The sequence below is a fragment of the Podarcis raffonei genome, chromosome 9 (genome assembly GCF_027172205.1).
Source record: "Podarcis raffonei isolate rPodRaf1 chromosome 9, rPodRaf1.pri, whole genome shotgun sequence".
Classification (NCBI taxonomy): Eukaryota; Metazoa; Chordata; class Lepidosauria; order Squamata; family Lacertidae; genus Podarcis; species Podarcis raffonei.
In genome coordinates, this window is record NC_070610.1 from 39684255 (window position 1) to 39708947 (window position 24693).

General features: G+C 41.3%; 1 protein-coding gene across 1 annotated transcript in view; it reads left to right on the forward strand.

The window, feature by feature from the left end:
* Window positions 1–720: 720 nt before the first annotated feature.
* Window positions 721–24693, forward strand: part of PDGFC (platelet derived growth factor C) — a 106924-nt gene continuing 82951 nt past the window's right edge. Inside the window, exon 1 of the mRNA XM_053403009.1 lies at window positions 721–2145. Coding sequence (XP_053258984.1) covers window positions 2028–2145 — 118 coding nt within the window. The 5' untranslated portion in view covers window positions 721–2027. The remainder of the gene's footprint in view (window positions 2146–24693) is intronic.

The window sequence follows — 24693 nt, forward strand, 5'->3', positions numbered from 1 at the left end:
GAGCAGGGTTCACACACCCACACACCAATCCTAGTATGTGAAAAGAGCTGGGGAGCAGCAAAGAGGGGTGAGGACAGTGTGTGTTGGTGGGAAAGCTCACACCACACCATAGTTTACCAAGTCAGCTTTGTTAAGCGCAAGAGAGCCTACTGAGCTGAACTTGACGTGGGGGGGGGACTTCTACCATGCCCCCCTCCTTTTTCCTTTGCTTCAGAACATTCCCCCAGTTTGGTTAAGGAAGCTAAACCGAGTGGCCATTCTAACAGTTGATTTCTAAAAAGGAAGATGCGAGGGTACATGGAAGCTCCTAATCTCCGATGCGGGGAGGGTGGGATGGCGGCGGGAGAAAATGCACTCTGCGTACGCACAGAGACACAGCGCTCCTGTGCAGCTTCAGAAACCGCAGCAGCAGCAGTCAGCGGTGGAACCCTCGGCCCAACAACGCGCTGGCAAGAGCCTTATCACCCGCTGCTCTTTCCTCCTTTACAGCACCTGTTCTTACGCGGCCAGTTGGCCGCCGTCGAAAAAGAGGGAGCGCGCACGGGAGTCCAGCAGCAGCTCGCTTGAACTTTGCACGACTTTTCGGTTGCTGGTGCCGCCGCCGCCGCCGCCGCCGCCTGCTGAACAAGAGCGAACGTCACCCTGCGCCGCAGCCGGGCGCGCCTGACTGACTGGCCGCTCCTGCCTGGGCTTCCTGCGCGCTCCTGCTGCTGCTGTTGCGGCGGCGGCGGCGGCGGCCCTTCCTGCAGTGGCGGCGGGAGGCGGGGGGAGGATTCCTTCTCACCACAACCACCTTTTCCCGCCAGACCTGGAGAAGGAGGAGGAGGAGGCGACAGTGGGGCAGGTTGGGGCCGCCAACTGCGAGTGGAGGGGAAGAAAGGAGGATCTTTGGGTAGCTCGAAGGAGACTCCAGAACTGGCCTGTGATAAGACCATAGAAGGCTCTGTGAGGAGGAGAGTTGGCGCGAGAAGGGAGGGCGCGCAAGAATTCGGGGTGGAGCAGACCAAGACGCCGCGCGCGCGCTCGTGTCTGTGTGTGCGCGTGTGTGTGTGACAGAAAGTAGCTCTGAGGTTAAAAGAAAGAAAGAAAAAGGTTGCTTTTCAGGGGACTCTCGCGTTTTTTCAACTCCTTCCAAGCAAAACTTCTGGGGCGCAAAACTGAAACCAGGTGCTGCTCCTTGGGAAAGGCGAGCAGGAGCCTGGAGTGAGTTTGCTCGCTCGCTCGCTCGCTTCCTTGCTTATCCTCCTTCTCTCCTCCCTCCCCCCTTCCCTGCCTGCCTGGGTCGTGGCTTGCTGCTCACTTTTATTTTCCTTTCCCACCCATTCCGAGCCTCCGCCCCCTCCCTCCTTCTCCTCAGGAGCGATGAGGGGGAATGGCAGAAACACGTGAAGGCGAGGAGAGGAAAAAAACCCGGGACTCCCAGCCAGGGGGTGAAAGAAGCTGAGCGCCTGGCAGCGTCGTGGCTGCTTAGCCGCAGGGAGAGAGCAAGAGAAGCCGAGAAGGTGGTGTGTGTGTGTGTGGTGTCCCCCTCCCCGCTTCCTTTCCTCCCAAAGGGAGCTCTTTTCCCCACCCCTTTCCCTCGGTTTGTTGGGTAGTTTCTTGTTCCCGAAGCTGACAGGTGCTCCTCCGATCCAGCAGTGCCTTCTGGCGCCCCCTTTTCTTCTTCTTCTGCTTCCCCCAGCAACTATTTTCCAGGATTGTTGCGTCCTCCTTGGGAAGCTGATTTGTGAACCTTAGAAGAAGGAGGAAAAGAAGAAGGAGGAGGAGAAGGGTGGGGGTTGAACCCTGGAGACGCGGAGGGGAAAAGGCTGCCGAGGGAGAGAAAAGTTTTGGATGGGATTATGTGGAAACTACCCCGCTCTTCTCGGCTGCTCGAGCAGGCTCAGTGCTGCTGCTGCTGCTCCTTTCTCGCCAGCGCTGCAGGCTTCGCGGGCTGGTGGAGGTGGTGAAAAGGACCTGATCTCTCGGCAAGTGCCTGGCTTGCGTTGTGTGCCTGCGAAGAGCTTCAACCCCCCCCAGCCTGCCAAATGCTCCTCTTCGGGTTCTTCTTGCTGACATCTGCCCTGGTCAGCCCAAGACAGGGAGCCCAAGGCGAGTCGAACCTCAGCAGCAAGTTCCAGTTCTCCAGCGCCAAGGAGCAAAACGGTAAGGAAACCCCCACATCACCCGAGATCTCTCTCTCTTTTGCGTGCGTGTTTTTGTTGTGTCTAGAGAGAAGGCATAATAAAAGTGTAGTTGCAGCGAGCAACACACGCTGGGGGAGAAGGAGGAGTCGCCGGGGCAGGGAAGTTTTTGTTGGGGTTTTTTTTTTTTTTTGCATTCCCTTCTTCTTGCTGCTTCTGCAAAAAAGAGCCTCAGGGGCTGGGCTGTCGTGGATCGGCTGGGTGACAACTTTTTAAAGGGCGCCTGTGTTTTCACGCTGGAAACAAGAAGCCCTCCCTACTGTTTCCAGCGAGGCTGTAAATATCTCCTTTGAAACTCGCACACTGGGAGGGAAAACATCGCCCTATGCCAGAGTGAGCCTGGAAAGACTGAAGCCAAAATGAATGAGACTTGGCAGGTCTGACTTCACGGCGTGTTTGTCACTCCAGGAAACTTGTCAACCTCGTTAACTAGAGCAGGATAGGTAAAAAGGGCACCAATTAAGCGCTCGAGAAGATAGGGAACTTATTAACTCTTTCTCCCTCCCTCCCTCCTTGAAAGTGCTCTCTGTGAATTGGTTGCTGTGCCTGTTCTAATTAGCTTTTTTTGCCCCCAATATGCCTCTGTATAGTGTGGGTTCCTGGAGAATGACCTCTTCCTTTGCACGTGCTGGAAACAAGCGAATCTGCTGCATAGGAAATGAGAGTAACTTTTTTAAGCTTTCAAGTGTACCTGAAATGTTTAGAAAACTCTCAAATGCAAGTTCCTTTGGGCTGGGATTGAGCAGACCTGGAGAAAGGCTCCTTTCATAGAGAGGGCAGCTTCAGTGTGTGTAATTTGCTTAGCCTCCGAACTCCATATGATTTACATTATTCAGATTTTTGAAGGCCTTTTCCCCTTGATCTTCTGTTACAAAGCCATTTAAAGGAACACTTTGCAAACAGAAATGTTATATGCCATATGAAACCACACCACGAATGTAGGCTGCCTAAATTTAGGCTATTAAACACCCTGTTTTCCAGTGGTGTGTGCTAATGTAAGGGGAAAATGTTTTAGTAGTTTCCTTGCTAGCTAGAAAGATGTGATTTCATCAGGATGCAAACTAGCCAAACAGGCATCAGTAAGAAGGGCGGGGGGGGGGAGGGAGATATCTTAAACTTGCAGTAGAAGAAAGTGAATGTAGTATTGAATGACATATCAGCTTTGAAGATGTCAGTGCAGACCAGTGAAAATCCCTTGTGTTCCTTGAAAATTGGTCTTCCTCCATATATATTGCATGAGGGATTTTTTGTTACAAAGTTAACAGAGAACCAAATAGTCCCCCACTGTTATATGAATTTGTAGAATGTGCCTTGCCCTATTAAATTCAGCAAGAGGGATTCATATTGCTGTTGGTTTCTAATGTGATGACATATGGCACCTGCATAGTGCTAGAGCTACTGATCAAAGAACAGCCCAGGGATCAGAGTGACTGCAGAGGGCCATGGGAATATGATCAAAAGAGTCAGAAGCCCAACTCTACATCCACGGGAAACTAATCACACCAACCTTTGTATTTGAAGCTAAGGAAAGCATCTACCTTTCATGACAGTAGAGATTTCTTCACCTTCATTGCCCTCCAGTTCCTCTGTGGGGTGGAGGTTTCAGGGTTTCACAGGATTCTGTGATAACCAATAAACAGAAAACCTATATTATACTGCGATTCTGCTAATCATTCCAGTGGGAACATTTCCTCTTGAACAGGTTTAGCTTTGTGGGAGAATGAACATGGTGGCTAATGTTGCTTGTGGATTGCACTGCCTCTGTAATCACATGGGATGTGGGCTGAAGAGATTAAAATTACCGTTTCGTCCTTAGTTGAGACAAAACAGGGCCCCCTGTTTATTGGTTAAATGTGTAAACTGTATTTCCCCTAGAAGTTTGGCGATGAATACCTCCACATCTTGTCTTTTCTGCTGAAGGAGGCAATTTCAATAAGGTCCCTTAAAGATATATGACAATATGCCTGAGTTTAATAATAATAACAATAATACTTTTATAATTTATACCCCACCCATCTGGCTGGGTTTTCCCAGCTACTCTGGGCTGCTTGCAGCACATATAAAAACATAGTAAGATGTCAAACATTAAACTTCCCATTCCAGGGCTGTCTTCAGATGTCTTCCAAAAGTTGTGTAGTTCTTTATCACCTTGACATCTGATGGGAGGGCATTCCACAGGGAGGGTGCCACTACCGAGAAGACCCTCTGCCTGGTACCCTGTAACTTCACTTCTCGCAGTGATGAAACTGCCAGAAGACCCTCAGAACAGGACTTCAGAGTTTGGGCTGAGTGATAGGTGTGGAAATGCTCCTTCAGGTATACTAGGTCAGGGCCATTTAGTGCTTTAAAGGTCAGCACCAACACTTTGAATTGTGCTCGGAAACGTACTGGCAGCCAATGTAGGTCTTTCAGGATCAGTGTTATATGATCTCGCTATTTGCCGTCTCAGGAGTCCCCCCAGCCCAACTAGCCAACACTTTGAATTGTGCTCAGAAACATACTGGGTGCCAGTGGAGATCCTTTAGGACCAGTGTTATATATGGTGCTCCCAGTCACCAGTCTAGCTGCTGCATACTGGATTAGTTGTAGTTTCCAAATCAGCTTCAAAGGTAGCCCCATTGCAGGAGTCCAAGTAGGAGATAACCAGAAAACGCACCACTCTGGTGAGAAAGACTGCAGGCAGGTAGGGTCTCAGCCAGCATATAAGTTGGAGCTGGTAGACAGGTGCCCTGGACACAGAATTGACCTGTGCCTCTATGGACAGCTGTGAGTACAAAATGACTCCCAGGTTGTACACCTGGAGCACAGTTTCCCCATTCAGGACCAGGGAGTCCCCGACACCAACCTGCCCCCTATCCCCCCCCAAAGAAACAGTATTTCTGTCTTGTCAGGATTCAACCTCAATCCATTAGCTGCCATCCATCCTCCAACCGCCTCCAGAAACTCCCACAGGACATTTATTTGGGGATCACAGGGTGGTTTACAATATTAAAACACAAAAATGCATAACATAGTAACAGACAAATACAATACCCCCCTTTAAAAGAGGGTTATTGTTTAATTAACCAAAGGCCTAGAAGAAGAGGACTGTTTTTGCCTGGCAGCTACATAAAGATATGTAGCAAAGGTGACAGGCGAGCTTCTCTGAGGAGAGCATTCCACAAGCATGGAGCCGCCACAGAAAAGGCCCAATCTCTCATGTTGCTGCTCTCGCGGACGAGGCACACGAAGAAAGGCCTCCGATGACGATTGAAGGGTCGGGGTTGGTTCATATGTAAACTTGTAAGCAAAATAATAGAGTAGAAAAATTACTAGAATAATAGCACTTTCTATACTACACTTCATAGAGCTTTGATAGTTGTATTTTTTTACTTCAGTACCCAAGTTCCGCCTGGCATGGAATGAGGTATACTAGTGGCATCACTGGATCTTAAGTGAACCTTAAGTAAATAAATGAAGCACAAAAAACACTCCTTTTTGTAATTATACTGTCTTAAGTCTGGTTATATATCTGAACTGCAGGCTACATTAATTTATAGTCTCTACTTTGGTAGTGCAGCATGGATTGTAATGTAAAAATTAACCTAAACCTCCACTTAACGTTCTTATCACATTATTTATTATTTATTAACCCATTAATTCTGGTTGGACTATTTTAACTTACCATAATTAGAGTGATTTTTGCACCCTCCTGCGACTTAAAACGCTTTGTTCCTGTTAGATTAAGCTACCTGAAGCAAGTAAAACTACTTGAAGTTGCCATTGTAATGTAGCTGTTCTCGTGGCATTATTACATATACCGTCATAATAACAGTACTATCAAGGGTGTTTTTTTTTGGGGGGGGGGTCTGCTAGCTTGATAGCATGTTTTACTTCAAAGCATGTTCTACTGAGTTCAATGGGATTCATTTCCAAGGAAGTGCACATAGGATTGCAGTGTCACAGTCTGATCCTAATTCTATACATTTGTTCTCTAAGGGAGCATAGGATGTTGCATTGTATCTGGTCAGATATTTGCCTATCCAGCCTAGTATGTGGACTGGCATTGAATTTTATGGTTTAGGGTTTCAAGTCTTTCACATCACCTGCTATCAGATACTTTTAACTGGAGATGCCAGAAATTGCCCTGGGGGCTTCTGAATGCAATGCATATGTTCTACCACTGCCTTCTAAATTGTGGCCACTGTCTATTACGGGGGTCAGCAAACTTACTGCGCCTCGGGCCGGTGTCTCCAGCACCGATCACGCAGCAGGCCGGAGGGCAGGGGAGCACGTGCCCATACGCATGCACACACGCTGTTTCCGGCTCACTTCCGGGTTGGAGGAGCACCGGAAATAGCTTGTGTGCATGTGCATGGGCCTCATCCAACCTGGATGTGCACCAGAAATAACACTTGCGCATGCGCACAAGCTATTTCCAGTGCTCCTTCGACCTGGAAGTGGGCAGCCGTGCAGCGTAGCGCCGGTAAGAGTGGGCGGCAGTAGTGGGTAGTGGGGGTAGCCGCGGGCCGGATAAACGAGTCCCTCGGGCCTTATCCAGCCCACGAGCCTTAGTTTGGGGACCCCTGGTCTATTACATAACAATATTTTATATGGTTCTTTAGACTAGCCATTACATCATGTCAACTGCTACAAGTCCCTCTGACTTTTAACCAGTGAAATGGCTGCAGTAAATGTTGCTCCAGATTTTCAAATTCTTTTTTTGTTCTAAACTTTCTACCTGTATATTAAATAAGGGCACTTGAGTGCCTTTGAGGAATAAGGTCCTTGCTTCAAGTATCTAAATCATTACTGTAATATTACTTTCAAAGCCTTGCATTACACATAAAGAAAAATATTTTTCATAGCAACTTCCAAGTCTGGTGTTCTTCCCCTTCTCCCTCCATATAATTAGCTGTGTTATGAGAAGCATGCATTTTCCATTGCCTCCCAGGAATTCAAACTGATAGGTGTTTTGAGGTCAGTAAAGCTGGGTTTCCTTATAAAAGAAATACAGTATGGCTTTATTGTGGGAACTTTATCTTTTGCAACAAATGATGCACTAATTGGGAGCCACAAACGAGAAGAAAACATTTATGTGAAATTTTACATGTCAGAACTTTTATTGCTTTCAGCTCAAACATTTTGATCATTCAGTTTCTGCTTAAAGTATCACAATATTGATAGGGGACTTCATGATTTTGAAATACAAATTTAAAATATCTGAAGTAAGTTATTCCTTAAATATCTTTAAAAAGTAGTCTGCCTGAGCAGATCATAAGGTTTATAACCATTGTGCTGTTTCTGCTTCTACTGTTTAAATCATATCCATCATGAGAGATTCAAGTGTGAGGCTATAATTCAAACTAAATTGAGCAGTTGTAAGTTCCATTGATTCCAATAGAAGATTGCTAAACAGAATATTAACACTTCCAACTATCTTCCATAGAAACCAATAAAGCTTACATGTGGATACCTTGGAATGAATGAACGGATAAATGTGTTAAGAAGAGAGATTGAATTACTTAAAGCAGTTTCTTTGATATTTTCACTGCCACTTCTTATCTTTGTCCTCATACTGGGCAGAAAAATCATGACTATAGCCTAGAGGCCACACATACACATAATGCTAAACCATGGTTTAGTGTTGTGTGGACAAGTCAGAATGAAGCATTATGCTTGCACACTCTGCCTTCTGTTTCCACCCACACGACTAAGAGGAGGACTTCAGAAGAGATTGGTTTTACTTTTACAGGTTCCTGGGTTATGGTTAATGTAAACCAGCAATCCTTGTTTACAACAAACTGGTTAGTTCAACAAGCCTACTTCATAACCCATGCTTTGAAGCTGGCTTGTTATGAAACTTGCAAGAGTATTTTTTAAACTGGGGTCCTTGGTTTGAAATAGCAACCGTGAGTTTGTGAAAATGAAACTAACTACTGTCAAGGTCCTCCTTTGCTTGGGTTCATTCTTTCTTGCCCATGTATTGCTAAACCACGATTCAACATTATGTATGAATGTAGCCATTTTCTTTTCACTGAGTTATGAAAAAAATACCTAACAATTTCTGCCCAGTAGGAAAGTACACAGGTATTTTGTATCATCCAGTCAAGTTTTTACGCATTCCTTTTCTTTTCTAGAAGAAATTTAAAACTAAATTAACAATTGTTAATAATCCGTACATGGAAAGTGTTCAGTGGAACACTTTGTTTCCAAAAGTTATTGGGCAAAAGTTTCTCTTTTTCTTGAAAATCCTCATTGCTCACATTTTCACTGCCTTTTGTTGCCTGTTTATGATCCTGGCATGATTCTAACATTGTGTGCTATGCTGTTTTTTCCCCTACATTTTTTCTCAAATGCCAGTGAAAGCAGGAAACATTGTTGCAGCACTGATAATGATTGCAAACACCATCATTTGTAGCCCAAAGTCGTTACTTTGTTCTGTTGCATCTTCTTGACTCATGAAGAGAAAATGGTGTCAACCAGCAGCAGGGAGAACTATTGGCATGACAACAAGGCCACACAACATAATTTATAGCACTTGGAAAGCATTCCCCACCCTCAAAACTCCTGAAATTGTATTTTACCTCTTTGAGAACTACAATTTCCAGCACCTTTAAGCTACAGTTCCCCAGATTCTTGGGTAGTGGGGATAGGGAAACATGCTTTCAATGTGTTTTTAATGTATTGTGTATACACAGCTTAAGTGTAGCAAACACTTTAGCCCTGTTTTCAGTGCTCTCCCCTTACAAAAAAAGGTCAAAAAGCATATTACTTTTTTTGTAACTCACAAGTTGGTTGATAAAGTTGAGAGTGGAGGCCATTTCATCTGATCCCTAATTAATACATTAAAGTATGTACATCAGCAATGACTTGCTAGTTGTTCCTTCTGGATAGAGTAGAAATGTTGTTGAAAAGAGCTAGTGAACTTGGAGAGTAAGAATGAAAGTGTATCTCTCCATTTAATGATAACTTTTATACCTACATTGAGGTTAGTTGGTGAATGGTCACTGACTCTAGTATATCATCAAAAACTTCAAAGCAGGGAAAGAGCAATGCATTCTTTGTTTATCATATCCATTCAAAGAAACGTAATGGAATAAAAATGTAAGGAATGTAGTTGTTGAAAGTTGAATGCTAACTAAGAGCACTATAAGCACTGTAAATCCACATCTTGCCAACAACGTCAGTGATTCATAGTGGGTGGCATGCTCTTCATTCTATGTTCATAAAGAGATTGGAATATGTCGTGTCAAAAGAAGAATAAATAGTACGAAACTTAGGCTGCATACACACCACACTTTTAGAGCACGACCCTTAACAAACCACAGTGCTCAGGAGGGGAAATCTGCTTTGAATGTGCTTCAAAGGTACAGTTTGTATGCAGCCCTATAGTTCTCTTCATTCTTGCTTTTCTGACCAGCTCAATACATTTTGTTGCACCATCTATAAAATATTTTACAGGAGGTCGTGTTTTTACTTGGCTAAATCTACAGAAAATGCTTAGCAATGCAGTATATTGTTATACAAGGCAAATGTTAAATTCTTTATTAATTTGGAAGTCTGGTCAGTATTATTACTATAGTGAGTCACTGGTCTTACAAGAGAAGGGGCAGCGAGCCTCTAGGACCAGTAACTAGTGTGGCACACTCCAGTTGTTGTTAGACTACAGCTCATATCCCTGACATATTTCTGGTGGTGGTGGAAGTTGTAATTCTACAGTTAATGAAGGGTATGATATTATCCAGAAATAATTCAGTAGCCACACCACAAAATACATTTCTCACAAGGAGGAAGTAAATTGATACCTTGGGGTTGTTATTACTCCATTTTCCAGAGAGGAATAGGGTGGCATTTCTAGAGTGGAGAGAGAGAGAGGAACTCTGGGAAAGGGTAGAGTGAATCCTAGTCTTATAATCTGATTATATTATAATGGTTGCAGAGCATCAGGCTCCATCTTTCATTTCCCCAGCTTTGCTTTTAATTGGGATTATTTGCTTGCTCCAGATACTAAGTGTAGATATTATTATTATTATTTATTGAATTTATATACCGCCTATACCTGGAGGTATAGATCCTGACAAAGCATTTACCAGCAAAGTAACTAGCTCTGCTTCATCTTCCTCCACACCTTTGGAATTAGTGTTGACATTTCACAAGCAAAAGTAAACCTTTATTTTCCATTGTGTTTACTTCCCAGAACAGGTAAAATCAAAGTCATGATTATTCTAGGGGAAGTTTTGTTGAAGACTGATCATAACCATCGCATTGAGACACCATTAATAAACAAGAGCAATAAAAATGCTAATCTTTCATCATTGCAAATGCTTTCAATATCATCATTTGTGGACAATGAAGAGCCAGACTATATGTTGCACTACAGCCACATTTAACATTAGCCCAGTAAACCCTCTTATTGCAAAAGCACGTTCATGAATGTGCAATGTGTAGTCTCTAGATATATTTGTACAACACTTCCCCAAATGATCCTTTGTGGTTAAATCTCTCTGGCAGCTCTGTTTATGGACAGAGGACATGGAGGACCACATAGTTTCTTGGGATTAAAGTGTGACAAATGCAAGAAGGGATGGTGCGACCACATTTGAAATGCATCTTTTGTTTCTTGGTCATCAATAGTTCTAAGTATGTACTTCGGTTAGATACAATTATTTGGATGTACTAAAATAGTTTTGCTAACCCATATTCAGTAAGATCATGTTTAGAATCAAATCATTCATAGAAATTGCTTTTCATAACTCTCTCCTAAGAAACAATGCATTCTACCAGTTTCTTGGCACACCTAACGAGACAGCTCTTGGGTGATCTCTTACACTGATGTAATTTCATTGAAGTCAAAAGAGAGAAGTTTATAATGTGAGTGTATTGTTTCCTAAATTAGTATGGATTGCATTCTCAATGGCTTCAATCCAGTGAAGTCTGGGATATGAGCCGGGAAGGAGTGTACTGATTTTCGCTTCCTGGCAGCCTAACAAGTCTAATGAAATGCTGCTCTGGAGGCTTCTCTGACCTTTGGGTGGCTTTAACGGGGATTGCCATTAAAAGGAGAGCTGAATCCCCCTTCCCACCTAACATGGGCATTTGAATACCAGACATAGGATTTCAACAGAAAGAAGCCCTCAGTAGATATGATGAGTTCTCTGAATGACAAAGCACAGGAAATGTTTTGTGTGTGTTTCTATATGGTGTTTTCATCTACAAAATACCAAAAACCATGTGCAAGCATTGTTCCAAACATTTCACCAGTGGTGGTGAATTTATATGAGGCCACTTCCATCAGGAAAGAGCTTGTTCAACTTGCTTGTGGTTATGGACCTCATTCAAACACTCTAAAACAAAATAAAAGGAATGGATGCAATAACTTCTTTATGGAAAAACTATAAAAAGTTGCAGGGTTGTGTAAACAAATTGGGTCATTTACTAGACGTTTAAGTGATGGATATGAAATCCAAACTCAAGAGTCTGGGTTATTTTACAGCTATCTTGATTATATTTCACCTGTAAAATGAGGCATGACATAATTTTCTTTTAGTCATTTTATTTAGATGAAGAGTGACAAACTGCATTATTATGAAATTGTGGTAATATTTCATTTCCCATTGTGCTAAAACTTAACTATTGTGGCAAACATATTAGTCATTTTCTTGAGGTTTTCTTTACAGTTCTAAAGAGATAAATTATGGGAGGATTATGAATTCCAGGAAGAAAGGGGAGGGGGAACTTAAACTAAAGCCTTGGTTTTGAGATGTGGATTATGATCCAGTAGACAGTAGCCATTCAGTTCATGGGATTCTCTTTGGAATGAGAATCACCTTTGAAATTTCTTAGAATTGGAAGACCAAATATAGCACATACACAGTCATGTTCTAGAAGTCTGTTCAACTTTTCCAGTGAGCGGCATTGCAGCCAGGCACCCGGGCCCTTGCAGTGATGGGGGTGGGGAGATTGATGCTCCTCTCGTGCTATCCTGGCTGCATCACCAGCGCTGGGCAGGACCACGGCCAGGGCTGGCCCTGCTGACTAATGTGACAGTAGGGGCCTGGCCATGGGGAATTTAAACCACGGCATGGCTGGGCGCCCCTCCTCTCTTGCCCTTCACTGTATCTCTTAAACCCACCCACCCTCTTTTTTATGCTTTGCTATGACACGACTTTGCTATGGACAAATGTCAGCTGCCTCATTGCTGGGGCCAGGTAGGAATTAATTCCACTTGGCAAGTTGGCACCATCCATTTGGTTTTCACTTACCTTGTAACAATCATCACAACTTTGTGAGGTTAGGCATTTGGTAAGTCTTTGTTTGAATGGAGGGGAGGTTGCAGCCTCCGCCTGCCCCTCCTCATTAAGGGTATCCTGTTAAAGGGATCCGGGGGTGTGGGCTCTGTCTGATGCCCAAACATGGGCTAGGGCCATGCCACAACCTCAACAGGGACCCCTCACAGTGCCCCTATTTGATGTAAGTCATAGGGCTCCCCCTATTGGTGGTTTACCTTTAGATGGACTCCCTGCAGACAGACGGGAGTCAAGATATAGCCTGGCTTCACCCAATGCCTAAACCAAACCACTCACATCTGTAACCAATAAATTTATGGCCTATTTGAACCCATAAACCTAATACTCATGTCTGTGTGTTTATTATCCACTAGGGGACTGTGGGTCACAGGGCCCTGGCATTCAAGCACTCAGACTTGCAATGGTTAGTAGACAAATTGCATCAATAAGCTATTGGATATTTGATAATAGCAGTTGATTGACCTAGAGTTAAATGCTTTCTCTCCGTGTTCTTCCCTTGTTTTTTACTTTAACGCTATTGCCATTTGTGAACAGTATTCTTTTAATACTATGGCAATTTGGCTGCCTTGCTTTCTATTCATGTCCCAGTTTATAAAGCAGGGAAGGTACACCTGGAGTCCTCCAGATGTTCTGGGCTCCAGTTCCAGCTGCAGTCTTCCATAGGTTTGCCATCACTGTCATAAAGACTATTTTAGTACCCTTCCTTGACTTTGTAACAGAATGATTCTCCTTCTGTGGGAACTTTATTCTCCTGAAATTATTGACCTGAAAAAAGTAGGATGCATAAGTATTTGCTAAACTGGTGAACTAGTTAAACTGAAGCAATTTGTTTGCTTAATGAACACTAACTGAAAGAGTCATTAAAAGTGTCTGAAAACATATCCCCTTGACATCATCAGGAGTAAATAAGGATGTTAGTTGATGGAAAAGTAAACTGAAAATGGAGTAAAGGCCTTCCTGGGAAGCCTTGAAGAGCACGGTTGGTGGGGAGTGGAGAGTTCTGTAAAGTTAAGCAAAATTGTGGCTGAAAATGACTGAAAGAACATTGTCATTTGTAGCATCCTAGGTCTCCTACTTTATCTGGCCACATCGTGCATTAAAAGTATTCAAGGATAAAGAGAGTATAATGAGAAATGTATTTGAATTCAGTGTTTAGTTTCTAGGTTGGTGTGTTGTAACACTGTAAATTAGTCAAGAGGGGAAAACAAGGCCTTGACAACAAGCAAAGTGAGGAATTTATTCTGCCTGCACAAAGTTGGAAAATAAGCCATTTATGACTGATGGCTTAGTAATATCAGAAAGCTGACATACAGAGTTACACTTTCTGAGAAAGCGAAGCAAAATTTCAAATGCTCGGAAAAAGTGTTATGCAATATGTTTTGGGTTTTTTTAAAAAGTTTTGTCTTGTAACACCCAACCACATCTAGAGAGTAATTATCAGGAAGCGGGGAAGGAAGAATCAAACATTTAGTCTCTAGGACAGTAGTAACCAACAATTAAATGAGAAATCTCATTTCTGGTACATTGACTTTTTATCATGTTCCTTTGGCCCATGCTCTGTTATGCTCAGGCCGTCTGGTTCCAGGATGCAGTGAACTGGGCTATTTGCAAATGGTGTGGTAGGATGCATTTTAAAAAACCAACACATTAGCTTTATTGACGGAACGTGATTTTTAGTATGATTTTTCTTAGTTTTCTTACTTAACAAACACACACACAAAAATAACAAAAATGATAAAGTGATAGCATAAAGAAAAACATTCATAAGTCCATAAATCCGTAAGTTCTTACAAGAAAACTTAAACTACCATAGTCTTAGTTCCCATTTACTTATCTTTCTCAATAGACTTCCATCTTCCTCGAAGTGGGTCTATCTTGTCATTTTGTTATATTGCTTCTTTGACCATTTTCTCATTTCTTTTATTTTCCGAATGCTATACTTACAATCTTTCGTGTAATTTGTGAAAACTTAATTGAAGCATGTCCAGGTTTTTACTTGAGGACACAGTTTTTTTTAGATATTCTTTATAGGTTTCCCACTCTTTTTTGAATATTTAGTTTGGCTGTCTCCTAATTGTCTCTGTCATTTTTGCCAGTTCAAGATATTCAAATAATTTATCCTGCCATTCCTCTTTTGTTGGTCCTAATTCTCCTTTCCATTTTCTAGCAATTAATATTCTTTCTGCAGTTGAGGCATATAAGAATATTCTCCTTTTTTCATTTGGGATATCTGAGTCTAAGATGCCCAAGAGGAAGGCTTCTGGTTTCTTTTTGAAGGTTTGCTTGAACTTTTTTTTCAGTTCCTCATAAACAACATCCCAGAAACTCTTAAATTTTTTGTAGCCCCACCACACATGATACAGTGTCCCTTTTGCCTGTTTACACCTCCAGCAAATGTTAGATCTCATTTTATATATATTGGACAGTTTGCTGGGAGTTATATACCACCTATAGAACTATCTTCACTAATTTTTCCTTTAGTGTATAACAGGCCGTAAATTTCCATTCTTTATTCCATAATCTTTCCCATGCCAATAATTGGATATTTTTTACCAAAATCTTTCGCCCACTTAATCATTACTTCTTTCACCTCTTCATCTTTCACCTCCCACTCTAAAAGAAGTCTGTACATTCTGGATATTACTCTTTTCTTATTTTGTATTAATTCTTTGTCTATTTTTTATTCTTCCGTTGCAAAACCCTTTTCCCTGTCTACCTTAAAAACCTCATTTAATTGATGATATTGTAGCCAGCCCATTAGGAGATGGAACATGATTTTTAGTCCTGCTGTGTCTCCAATAGGAATAGGCAATTTTGTTGATTCTGGTTTGCCATGAAAGAAGCTGGCTTCAAAGTTTTTCGATATGTTTTCAAGGGTTGAGTGGAATCAGACAGGATGCTAATGGGGCAGATTTATGTTCCTTGGGAGGCATTATCAACAGACAAGGGGGAGCTGCCTTATGACCTTGATGTAGTTCCCCATCTTACCTCAAGATAAGCAGAGCTTATAAGGCAGCTTCTATTCAACTTTCATAAGCCTTGCGTTCAACTTTTGCCTTCCTAATGGGATGGACCCTGCCTTTTCAGGGCTTGAAAGTCCACTGACTCCTTCACAGACTTGCAGTAGCAAAAAGAGAGAGAAGCTAATGCAGTTCTAGCTTGCTTCTACAGTAGTGTCCAGATAAAGAGAAGTAAATAGTATCACTCTATTCTGCTTTGAATGATATTGAGAAACTGGAACATGTGCAAAGGAGATTATGAACAGTCTGGAAACCAAGACTTATGAGGAATGGTTGAAGGAGTTTGGTAGCTTTCTCTGAGCGTTTTTGGAAAATGCTTTAGGAAAATGCACTGGCTTTAATGAACATATTCCAAACTTGGATTTAGCCTAGGTAGCTCCTCTTCCATTGCTCACCTTCTGGTCTGCCATCTTCCTTCCTTCTTTTCTCTCCCTCCCTCCCTCCCTTTACTTTCCCAAACTTTTCAAACTTGCAGCTGGAGAAGGTGTAGCAAGGGGGAACTGCAGAAGCCAAGGGTTGTGTCTTAAAGTTTACAGTGAGGACTTTTTTTAGTGTGGTTGAATGTCAACAGGAATTCTAGAAATTGTAGTTTTTATTAGTAAATGAGTCAGGAAATAGAATAGAAACTGTGTTTCCCAGAGTTTGCAATGCAGGCTTTGAGCATGCTCAAAAAACTTAATTGCAGAGTAAGAAACTGCTTAGAAAACAGTGCTCTGCTTAACTGTGGCACATGCTGATGTCTCCGAGTCACTGAGTCAGGAGGGAAAAACCCCGACATTTACCAGAGGTTGGGGTTATTTTTTGGTCTTTCAACATTTACCAGAGTTGATGTCATCCCCCAGCTTTAGCCTAAGCTGCTGTTTTCTCTCTCCCTGCTCATCCCCACTCCAACTTGGTACGTGTCTGAAAGTGGAAAAGATGGTAGCAGCAGGGCAGGGCAACTGGTATATGAGAAGTTTGATAATGAGCCATTCTAAACTGTGGCAAAATATTTTATTGGTCTTGACTTGGCTCCTAATAATTCAAGGAATACCAAACCAGAATAGTTCATTTCCATTCCTCCATTTCCATTCTTCATCCCTAGTAATTATGGGGAGATAATATCTTTGTATCAGTTTCACTTTTCCTTTTTAAAAGCTCTGGCACAAATTTCTTAAATTGCTTTTTGAATGCACAAGACTTTAACAAACAAATTTGGTTCTACGGAAACATCAGGCATTCATTACAAAAATAGATCTGCACACCTCTCTCTAGATTATGGCTTGTATCATTCTCTTGTAATGTACAGTGGTTTACTTAGCACATCCATGCTAAACCATTGTTTAGCGCTATGGGCATAAACAGGATAGAGCCACTGTGAGTCACATGCTTCTCCCTTCTTCTGTGTAGGCTATGAAGCTGGCTTGTTTAGCCAATCAGTTTGTTTTAAATCATGGCCTCTGGATTGTGCATAATAACAATTTTTATAGAAAGTGAAACTAAACTCCACTGTAGTTTCACTTGTATTGCATATGTGGGAGGAGAAGACCATGGTAGAGAGCAAAGAAGTCTGAGGCATGTAGCATTAAACCATGGTTTATCATTGCATGTAGCATTAAACCATGGTTTATCATTGCATACAAATATGGCCAGTGAAGGAAAGATATATCTCTAGTGGGCAAAGCTGTACTCCCACATAATAATTTACTGCAACTCAAGTATTAGAATTTCTGATCAACATGTTTTAAACAGTATGCTTACATTTTGTTAGAATTAAATTGGCATGATATGAAAACACAAGTTGATAAAATACTAATCTGCGTGGATACATTATAAATTTATTGTTTTTGACCTTGTCTGCTTTCCCTTGCTTTTTCTGGCTCATTTTCAAGAGGGCATATGAGCACAAAAGAATGGCATGTATTTATACATTTGTAAATTCTCCCTTTCTCTCCACTTGTGAAACATGCACATTGACCTTTTATGGTCAGTATTGGAGTGTTCCCCTCTATATTTGTGGTGGTTACTGATGAAACCAGATCAAGTATGCTGTTTAATTTAATTTAATTGGTATTTTTTCATGAATGTATCATAAAATGTAAAAAAGACTAGGAGCAGTATTAAAATTTCTCCTGTTATCTTCCTTCCTGTTTGAATAGACTTTGCTCTAACAACGAGCATATTCTAAAAATAAGGCTCTGGTTCTTTGTTGCTGCTTATTTAAGTTGAATCATTGTTTCTATTTCTAAAAATAGGATCTAGACAGAACTTGACTATATTTCTTCTCCTTTACAAATTGCATGGATACTTTTCACATGTACAACTTTTGGTTTATTATGTTGTGTGTATCTGTAAAGCATTATTTAAAAAATAGCTGTATTAGGAGCATTACTAACATGATAAAGATAAGAATTAGGTCTAATTAGTGGTTTTAGGGCTAATTTTCACACTAATGCACACATATGAAGGCTGCTAAAAACAGTCCTCTGTGCTGACCTCTATATATGGCTATGTAAGAACTGGCAGCCTGGTGGTGAAATGGGAAGCTGGCAATATGTCAAACAGTATGCCAAGATGGTAAGTTCAAGAACCCAGTTTGTCTCCCACCCTACCCCAGAATAAGAACATGAGACACTTAAGTTGAGTGAAGAGCTCAAAGCTTTATTAACACCATAACTGCAACTCATGCATAAAAACACGGGCGGTTAGCTCTGGAGGCCTCTTACCTCAGCCATCAACATTTCTGAAGAAACCCACCTGGCTCAGCCAGCCAAATTGAGAACTGCCTCTTCACAAGTGTGAACTGGGGAGGCACTGCTGGCCCATCCTGCTTGTGCTGCCTGATGTTTAATGAAGGGAATTAGGTGGTTCCCAAGGGTTAGTACCCTCCCACTTTCCTCAAGCTGGCTAGCAGTGGTACAGGTTGGTGACAGTCCTTCACCAACTACCTGTTTCTTGGGTGCCTGCCATGGCATTCCAACCAACCTTTCACCACCTAACTGCCTGTCCTGCTACCTATGATCCAAAAGACCAGATTAACAAGTGTCACCATATAATGCAGGAGGCAGAAAAATGGGACTCCTGGTAGCTAATCAGGAGCTTGACAACAACACAGCTGAAGCCCATACTGTCTGCAGCCCACAACTGATGAGGAAGAGGCAGCAACACACCCAGCCATCACCTTTCTGACTGACAGACTGATACCATAATCTCCCCTCAGCATGATCCCCATTCTGAGCTCAGGGGGTAGCTCATATGTCCTTATATGCAGGGACTGACATTTTGCCATAGTATTGAATTGCTCATGCTAAGCTACCGTACATTAAGTTTTGGGTTTAACAAACCACACTGGAATCCTTTTGACATCTTGTGTCAGCTGACTCTAAGTGAGCTGGTAGCTGCAGTACCATTATCTTAAAATCTGCAGTACTGCGGCTGAAGTTCAACAGAGAACATGGATGAAATCTCGGCTGAAATCAAGATATACTATGTCTGCAGCAGTCCCCTGCTCTACCCAGCTGCTAACTGTTAAAAAAGAAGATAAAGTTGGTCTGGCATAACATGTTCCTGAGAAACCCATGCTGGTACTTTGTAATTTCAGCATTGTTTCTGATTGCTGCACAACATCTTCCCTATGGAAAGTTCTCTTTCCATTACGCTGCTTGTGTTTTAATGAGTGACAACAATGCAGCTTTTCAAGAAAGGTGTTTTCTTTTATTGTTGCTGTTTTACTGATTTGTTTAGCTGTCTAGTTTTGATCTTCTGTTGGTTGTATTATTATTATTTTGAATAGTTTAATTAGAATTGGTTTATCAGCAGATGGTTTTAGCTTCCTTGAGAATCATTCATTGGGAAGATGGGATATACAGGCAACTGTCAGCTTAGGCTGGAGATACATTCCAGGAGTAGCGCTTAAAGCAAAAATCATGTATATTCAAAACACATTGGTTTCAAGGGTTGGTGGGATTGCCAAAGGCCCCCCCCCCAAGATGCCTGCTCCCTTTTTATTTATGTTTTTGCCAAGTGCATAAAGCTGAATGTGGATAAGTTGCAAATAACCTAAAGATAATTTAATGACTCAATGAATATGTATTCATTTGTATCTATTTTCTTCTTGCATTGGCCTTTATTTTGTACAAAGTTGTTCTAAAAGGTAGACTGTATGACATTAATTGAAATGGTTAAATATAGTGGTACCTCTAGTTATGAACTTAATTCGGAGGCCCGTTCTTAACCTGAAACTGTTCTTAACTAGCTTTCGCTAATGGGGCCTCTTGCTGCTGCTGCGCTGCCGGCACATGATTTCTGTTCTCATCCTGGGGCAAAGTTCTCAACTTGAGGTAACTCTTCCAGGTTAGCGGAGTTTGTAACCTGAAGCGTTTGTAACCTGAGGTGTTTGTAACTCGAGGTACCACTGTATATGTATTAGGCTAGCAGGAATGTTTCGGGAAAACGTTAATTCTCCTTAATTGTAGAAGAGGAAGAGGAAGGCATGCCAACACATTTGTTCTGCAGCTTTAGGCAACTCTCAAAAGTAGAGTCTGTCATGCATTTAGATCAGCCTCTTTGCATTTGTGAATAGATAAAAAATAAAAGAACACAGCAAATATTTCAAAGAATATAATTTTGTGGGTTTGGGTCAAGAAGTGAGGTATGTATTAAACACAGGAAGCAGGCAACGTGACCCAGGCTAATTGCAAGCCAAGGCAACTAAACATGTGTTTGGCTGAATCTTTCATTTCTAGCAGGATTCTTAAGTTGCTGTTGTAGCAGGAATAAGTTCAGCTGCTTTTATATCAAAGGATATAAAACAAATGCCCTTCCCCATTTGTTTACATAGATTTGACAGTCTAGCAGTATTTTTGCAGTAGCTAGGAGTAATAGTATTATAAAGAGAGCACTTGATTAAAGTTGTGAAATACCTGTTTCCAGGGCATATAAAAGGTAAAGGTAAAGGTACCCCTGCCCGTACGGGCCAGTCTTGACAGACTCGGGGGTTGTGCGCCCATCTCACTTAAGAGGCCAGGGGCCAGCGCTGTCCGGAGACACTTCCGGGTCATGTGGCCAGCGTGACAAAGCTGCATCTGGCGAGCCAGCGCAGCACACGGAAACACCGTTTACCTTCCCACCAGTAAGCGGTCCCTATTTATCTACTTGCACCTGGGGGTGCTTTCGAACTGCTAGGTTGGCAGGCGCTGGGACCGAGCAACGGGAGTGCACCCCGCCGCGGGGATTCGAACCGCCGACCTTTCGATTGGCAAGCCCTAGGCGCTGAGGCTTTTACCCACAGCGCCACATAGCTAGGGATAAACTGATATTTCCCTTTTTTTATAAGATATTTATTAAGATTTTTTAAAATATTACAATAAAAATGAAAAAAATAACAAAAATACAAAATAAAAATAGTTAAAAACACACAGATTTTCCATTACTTATTTTCCTTTAGCTTGTTTCCCAGACCTCCTCATACCTCCCTTTTTTCTATTCCACTTCAAATTGTTGGTTCAGCAAATCCTTACCATTAGATTTTTACCTATTTATAACCCTTTTTCATATTCTCTTAAAGCATTACAGCTGGAAACCACTTAATTTCTATCCAACATCATTCTAACATTCATTAATTTTACAATATTTCTGTAGATAGTCTTTGAATTTCTTCCAATCTTCTTCCACCGACTCTTCTCCCTGGTCTCGGATTCTGCCAGTCATTTCTGCCAATCCCATATAGTCCATCACCTTCGTCTGCCATTCTTCCAAAGTGGGTAGATCTTGTGTCTTCCAATACTTTGCAATGAGTATTCTTGCTGCTGTTGTAGCGTACATAAAAAAAGTTCTGTCCTTCTTTGGCACCAATTGGCCGACAATGCCCAGAAGAAAGGCCTCTGGTTTCTTCAGGAAGGTATATTTAAATACCTTTTTCATTTCATTATAGATCATTTCCCAGAAAGCCTTAATCCTTGGGATCGTCCACCAAAGGTGAAAGAATGTGCCTTCAGTTTCTTTACATTTCCAACATTTATTATCGGGCAAATGATAGATTTTTGCAAGCTTGACTGGGGTCATGTACCACCTATATATCATCTTCATAATATTCTCTCTTAAGGCATTACATGCCGTAAACTTCATACCTGTGGTCCATAACTGTTCCCAGTCAGCAAACATAATGTTATATCCAACATCTTGTGCCCATTTAATCATAGCAGATTTCACCGTTTCATCCTGAGTATTCCATTTCAACAGCAAGTTATACATCTTTGACAAAATCTTAGTTTTGGATTCTAACAGTTCTGTTTCTAATTTTGATTTTTCCACCTGGAAGCCAATTTTCTTGTCCAAATTATATGCCTCCATTATCTGATAATAATGAAGCCAATCTCGCACTTTGTTTTTTAGTTTCTCAAAACTCTGCAATTTCAGTCTATCTCCCTCTTGTTCCAAAATTTCCCAATATTTCGGCCATTTGGCCTCCATATTGAGCTTTTTCTGGGCTTTTGCTTCCATTGGTGACAGCCACCTTGGGGTTTTATTTTTCAATAAGTCCTTATATCTTATCCAAACGTTAAACAATGCTTTCCTGACAATATGGTTTTTAAATACTTTATGCACTTTGACCTTGTCATACCACAGATATGCATGCCATCCAAATACATTGTTAAAACCTTCTAAGTCCAAAATGTCTGTGTTTTCCAGAAGCAGCCATTCTTTCAACCAGCAAAAGGCTGCTGATTCATAGTAAAGTTTAAAGTCTGGCAGGGCAAATCCACCCCTTTCCTTTGCATCAGTTAATATCTTAAATTTTATTCTGGGCTTCTTGCCCTGCCAGACAAATCAAGAAATATCTCTCTGCCACTTCTTGAAACAGTCCATCTTGTCCACAATTTGCAATGTTTGAAACAAAAACAGCATTCTAGGCAATACATTCATTTTTATCACAGCAATACGACCCAACAGTGAAAGCTTCAAGTTCGACCAAATTTCTAAGTCTTTTTTCACTTCCGTCCAACATTTTTCATAATTATCTTTAAATAAGTTCCCATTTTTGGCTGTCATATTAATCCCCAGATATTTCACTTTCTTAACCACAGTCAAGCCTGTCTCATTCTGAAACCTCTCTCTTTCAATCGGTGTTAAATTTTTCTCTAAAACCTTAGTTTTCAACTTGTTCAGTTTAAATCCTGCCACTTGACCAAATTCTTGAATTAGTTCTAAAACCCTTTTAGTACTAGATTCTGGCTCCTGTAACGTCAATACTAAGTCATCTGCAAATGCTCTCAGTTTGTACTGTTTGGCTCCGACCTGTATACCTTTAACCAACCGGTCCCTTCTAATCATATTCAGCAGAACCTCCAGGACCGATATAAAAAGCAATGGGGAAATTGGGCACCCCTGTCGTGTCCCTTTTTCTATCTTAAATTCTTCCATCACCACATTATTTACAATTAATTTGGCCTTTTGTTCAGAGTATATTGCACCTATACCATTTTCAAAACCTTGGCCTACCCCCATCCCCTGTAGGTTCTTCTTCATAAAACTCCAAGAGATGTTGTCAAAAGCTTTCTCTGCGTCCACAAATATCAGAACTGCTTTAGTGTTTATATTCACTTCTAATTTTTCCAAGATATCAATTATGTTCCTCAAATTATCAGACAAGTGTCTTCCCGGGAGAAAGCCCGCTTGGTCTTTATGAATCTCTTCCATCAATACTTTTTTCAATCTCTTGGCCAAAATGTCAGCAAAAATTTTGTAATCCACATTAAGTAACGATATAGGGCGGTAGTTCTTAAGCTGAGTCTTTTCAGTCTCTGTTTTCGGTATAAGTGTAATATATGCCTCTTTCCACGAATCTGGTGCCCTTTTCCCTTCCAGAATTTCATTGCAGACTTCCTTCAAAGGTTGTAATAGCCACTCTTTCAAAGATCTATAATATCTAGAAGTCAGCCCATCCGGTCGTGGAGATTTGCCCAATTGCATATTTTGAATGGCACCTTCTACTTCCTGTTCAGATATTTTATAGTTCAACTTTAATTTGCTTTCTTGGGAGATTTTTTGTAATCCATTTGTCTTCAAAAATCGGTCTATGTCCATTTCTTTCTGTAGCCCTAAACTGATATTTCCCAATCCATTCAATTAGTGTTCTGTAGCTTTGCTCCATCCAGAATTCTGCTCTTGCCGGTCCTCCAGAATAATTTTTTTAAATTCTAAAATTAATTTTGTAGTTGGTGGATGCACAGTTTGCTCTCAGGTCAAGACTTTTCTTTTTTCTGTTAGGTTATCTATGGATATGATATGATACCAAGATAAACTTTTCTTGAAGCATTTTAATATATGTGTGCTTTGGCGACCTATATGGAAGGGCAAATTGGTGAAGGAAAAATATAGCATATTGTGTATGTGCCAATTGCAAAACTAGCTAATTATATAACTAATCCTGCTGAGAAAATGCATTTGTATCTGTCTGGTAATAAATCAGTTACAGAGCCTGCTTGAAAAGGCAGTTAACTAGGTGAGAAGGCAGCAGGGATCTTAAAGGCTTCAAAAAGATAAAGGATTAGTGGGTGGCTAGCTGCAATTTGTATAAAAGGAAAGACTTCGCAGATATGCAGTGTTAGAGAGAACATATGATAATCCTTTAATTTACTAATGGCTGCTTTTCCTCTGCAACGGTAATAAAACAATGTGGGATATTAAAATAGGATATAAAACAGACAGCCATGCTTAGTTTATACAAGTTCAAAGAAGTGACTCTGGGTATTTTCTGTGGTTCAATTATATTCACAAAATATGGCAATAGAGAGACAAATGCAGCATTAGCTGGAGGAAACATGATGTATCCTGTAACTGCTTTATCATGGTTCTTTGCCAGCATTCTTCCTGTAACAATCTCTAAAACTGGCCTGGTGATGGTGGTGTGTGCATGTACATACAATGGAAGGTAACTTGAGCACGTCTTGAACCCCTCATAAGCCCCAAAAGCCCTGGAGGGGTGGAATTTGGAAGGTATTAAATATATACATAGTATGAATATTTGCAGCCTTAAAAAAATGTTTTGCTATGTGAAGGACTGATTGATTCAGGTACCAGACACTTATTGATGGAAAATACCCTTAGTAATTTGGTAATACTTCCACTTCTCTTACAGCAATATTCTTTATGAAACATATTGGATTGAAGCCAATGTTGCATAAGCGTTCTGATTTCTCAATGGGACTTCCTCTTCCTCTC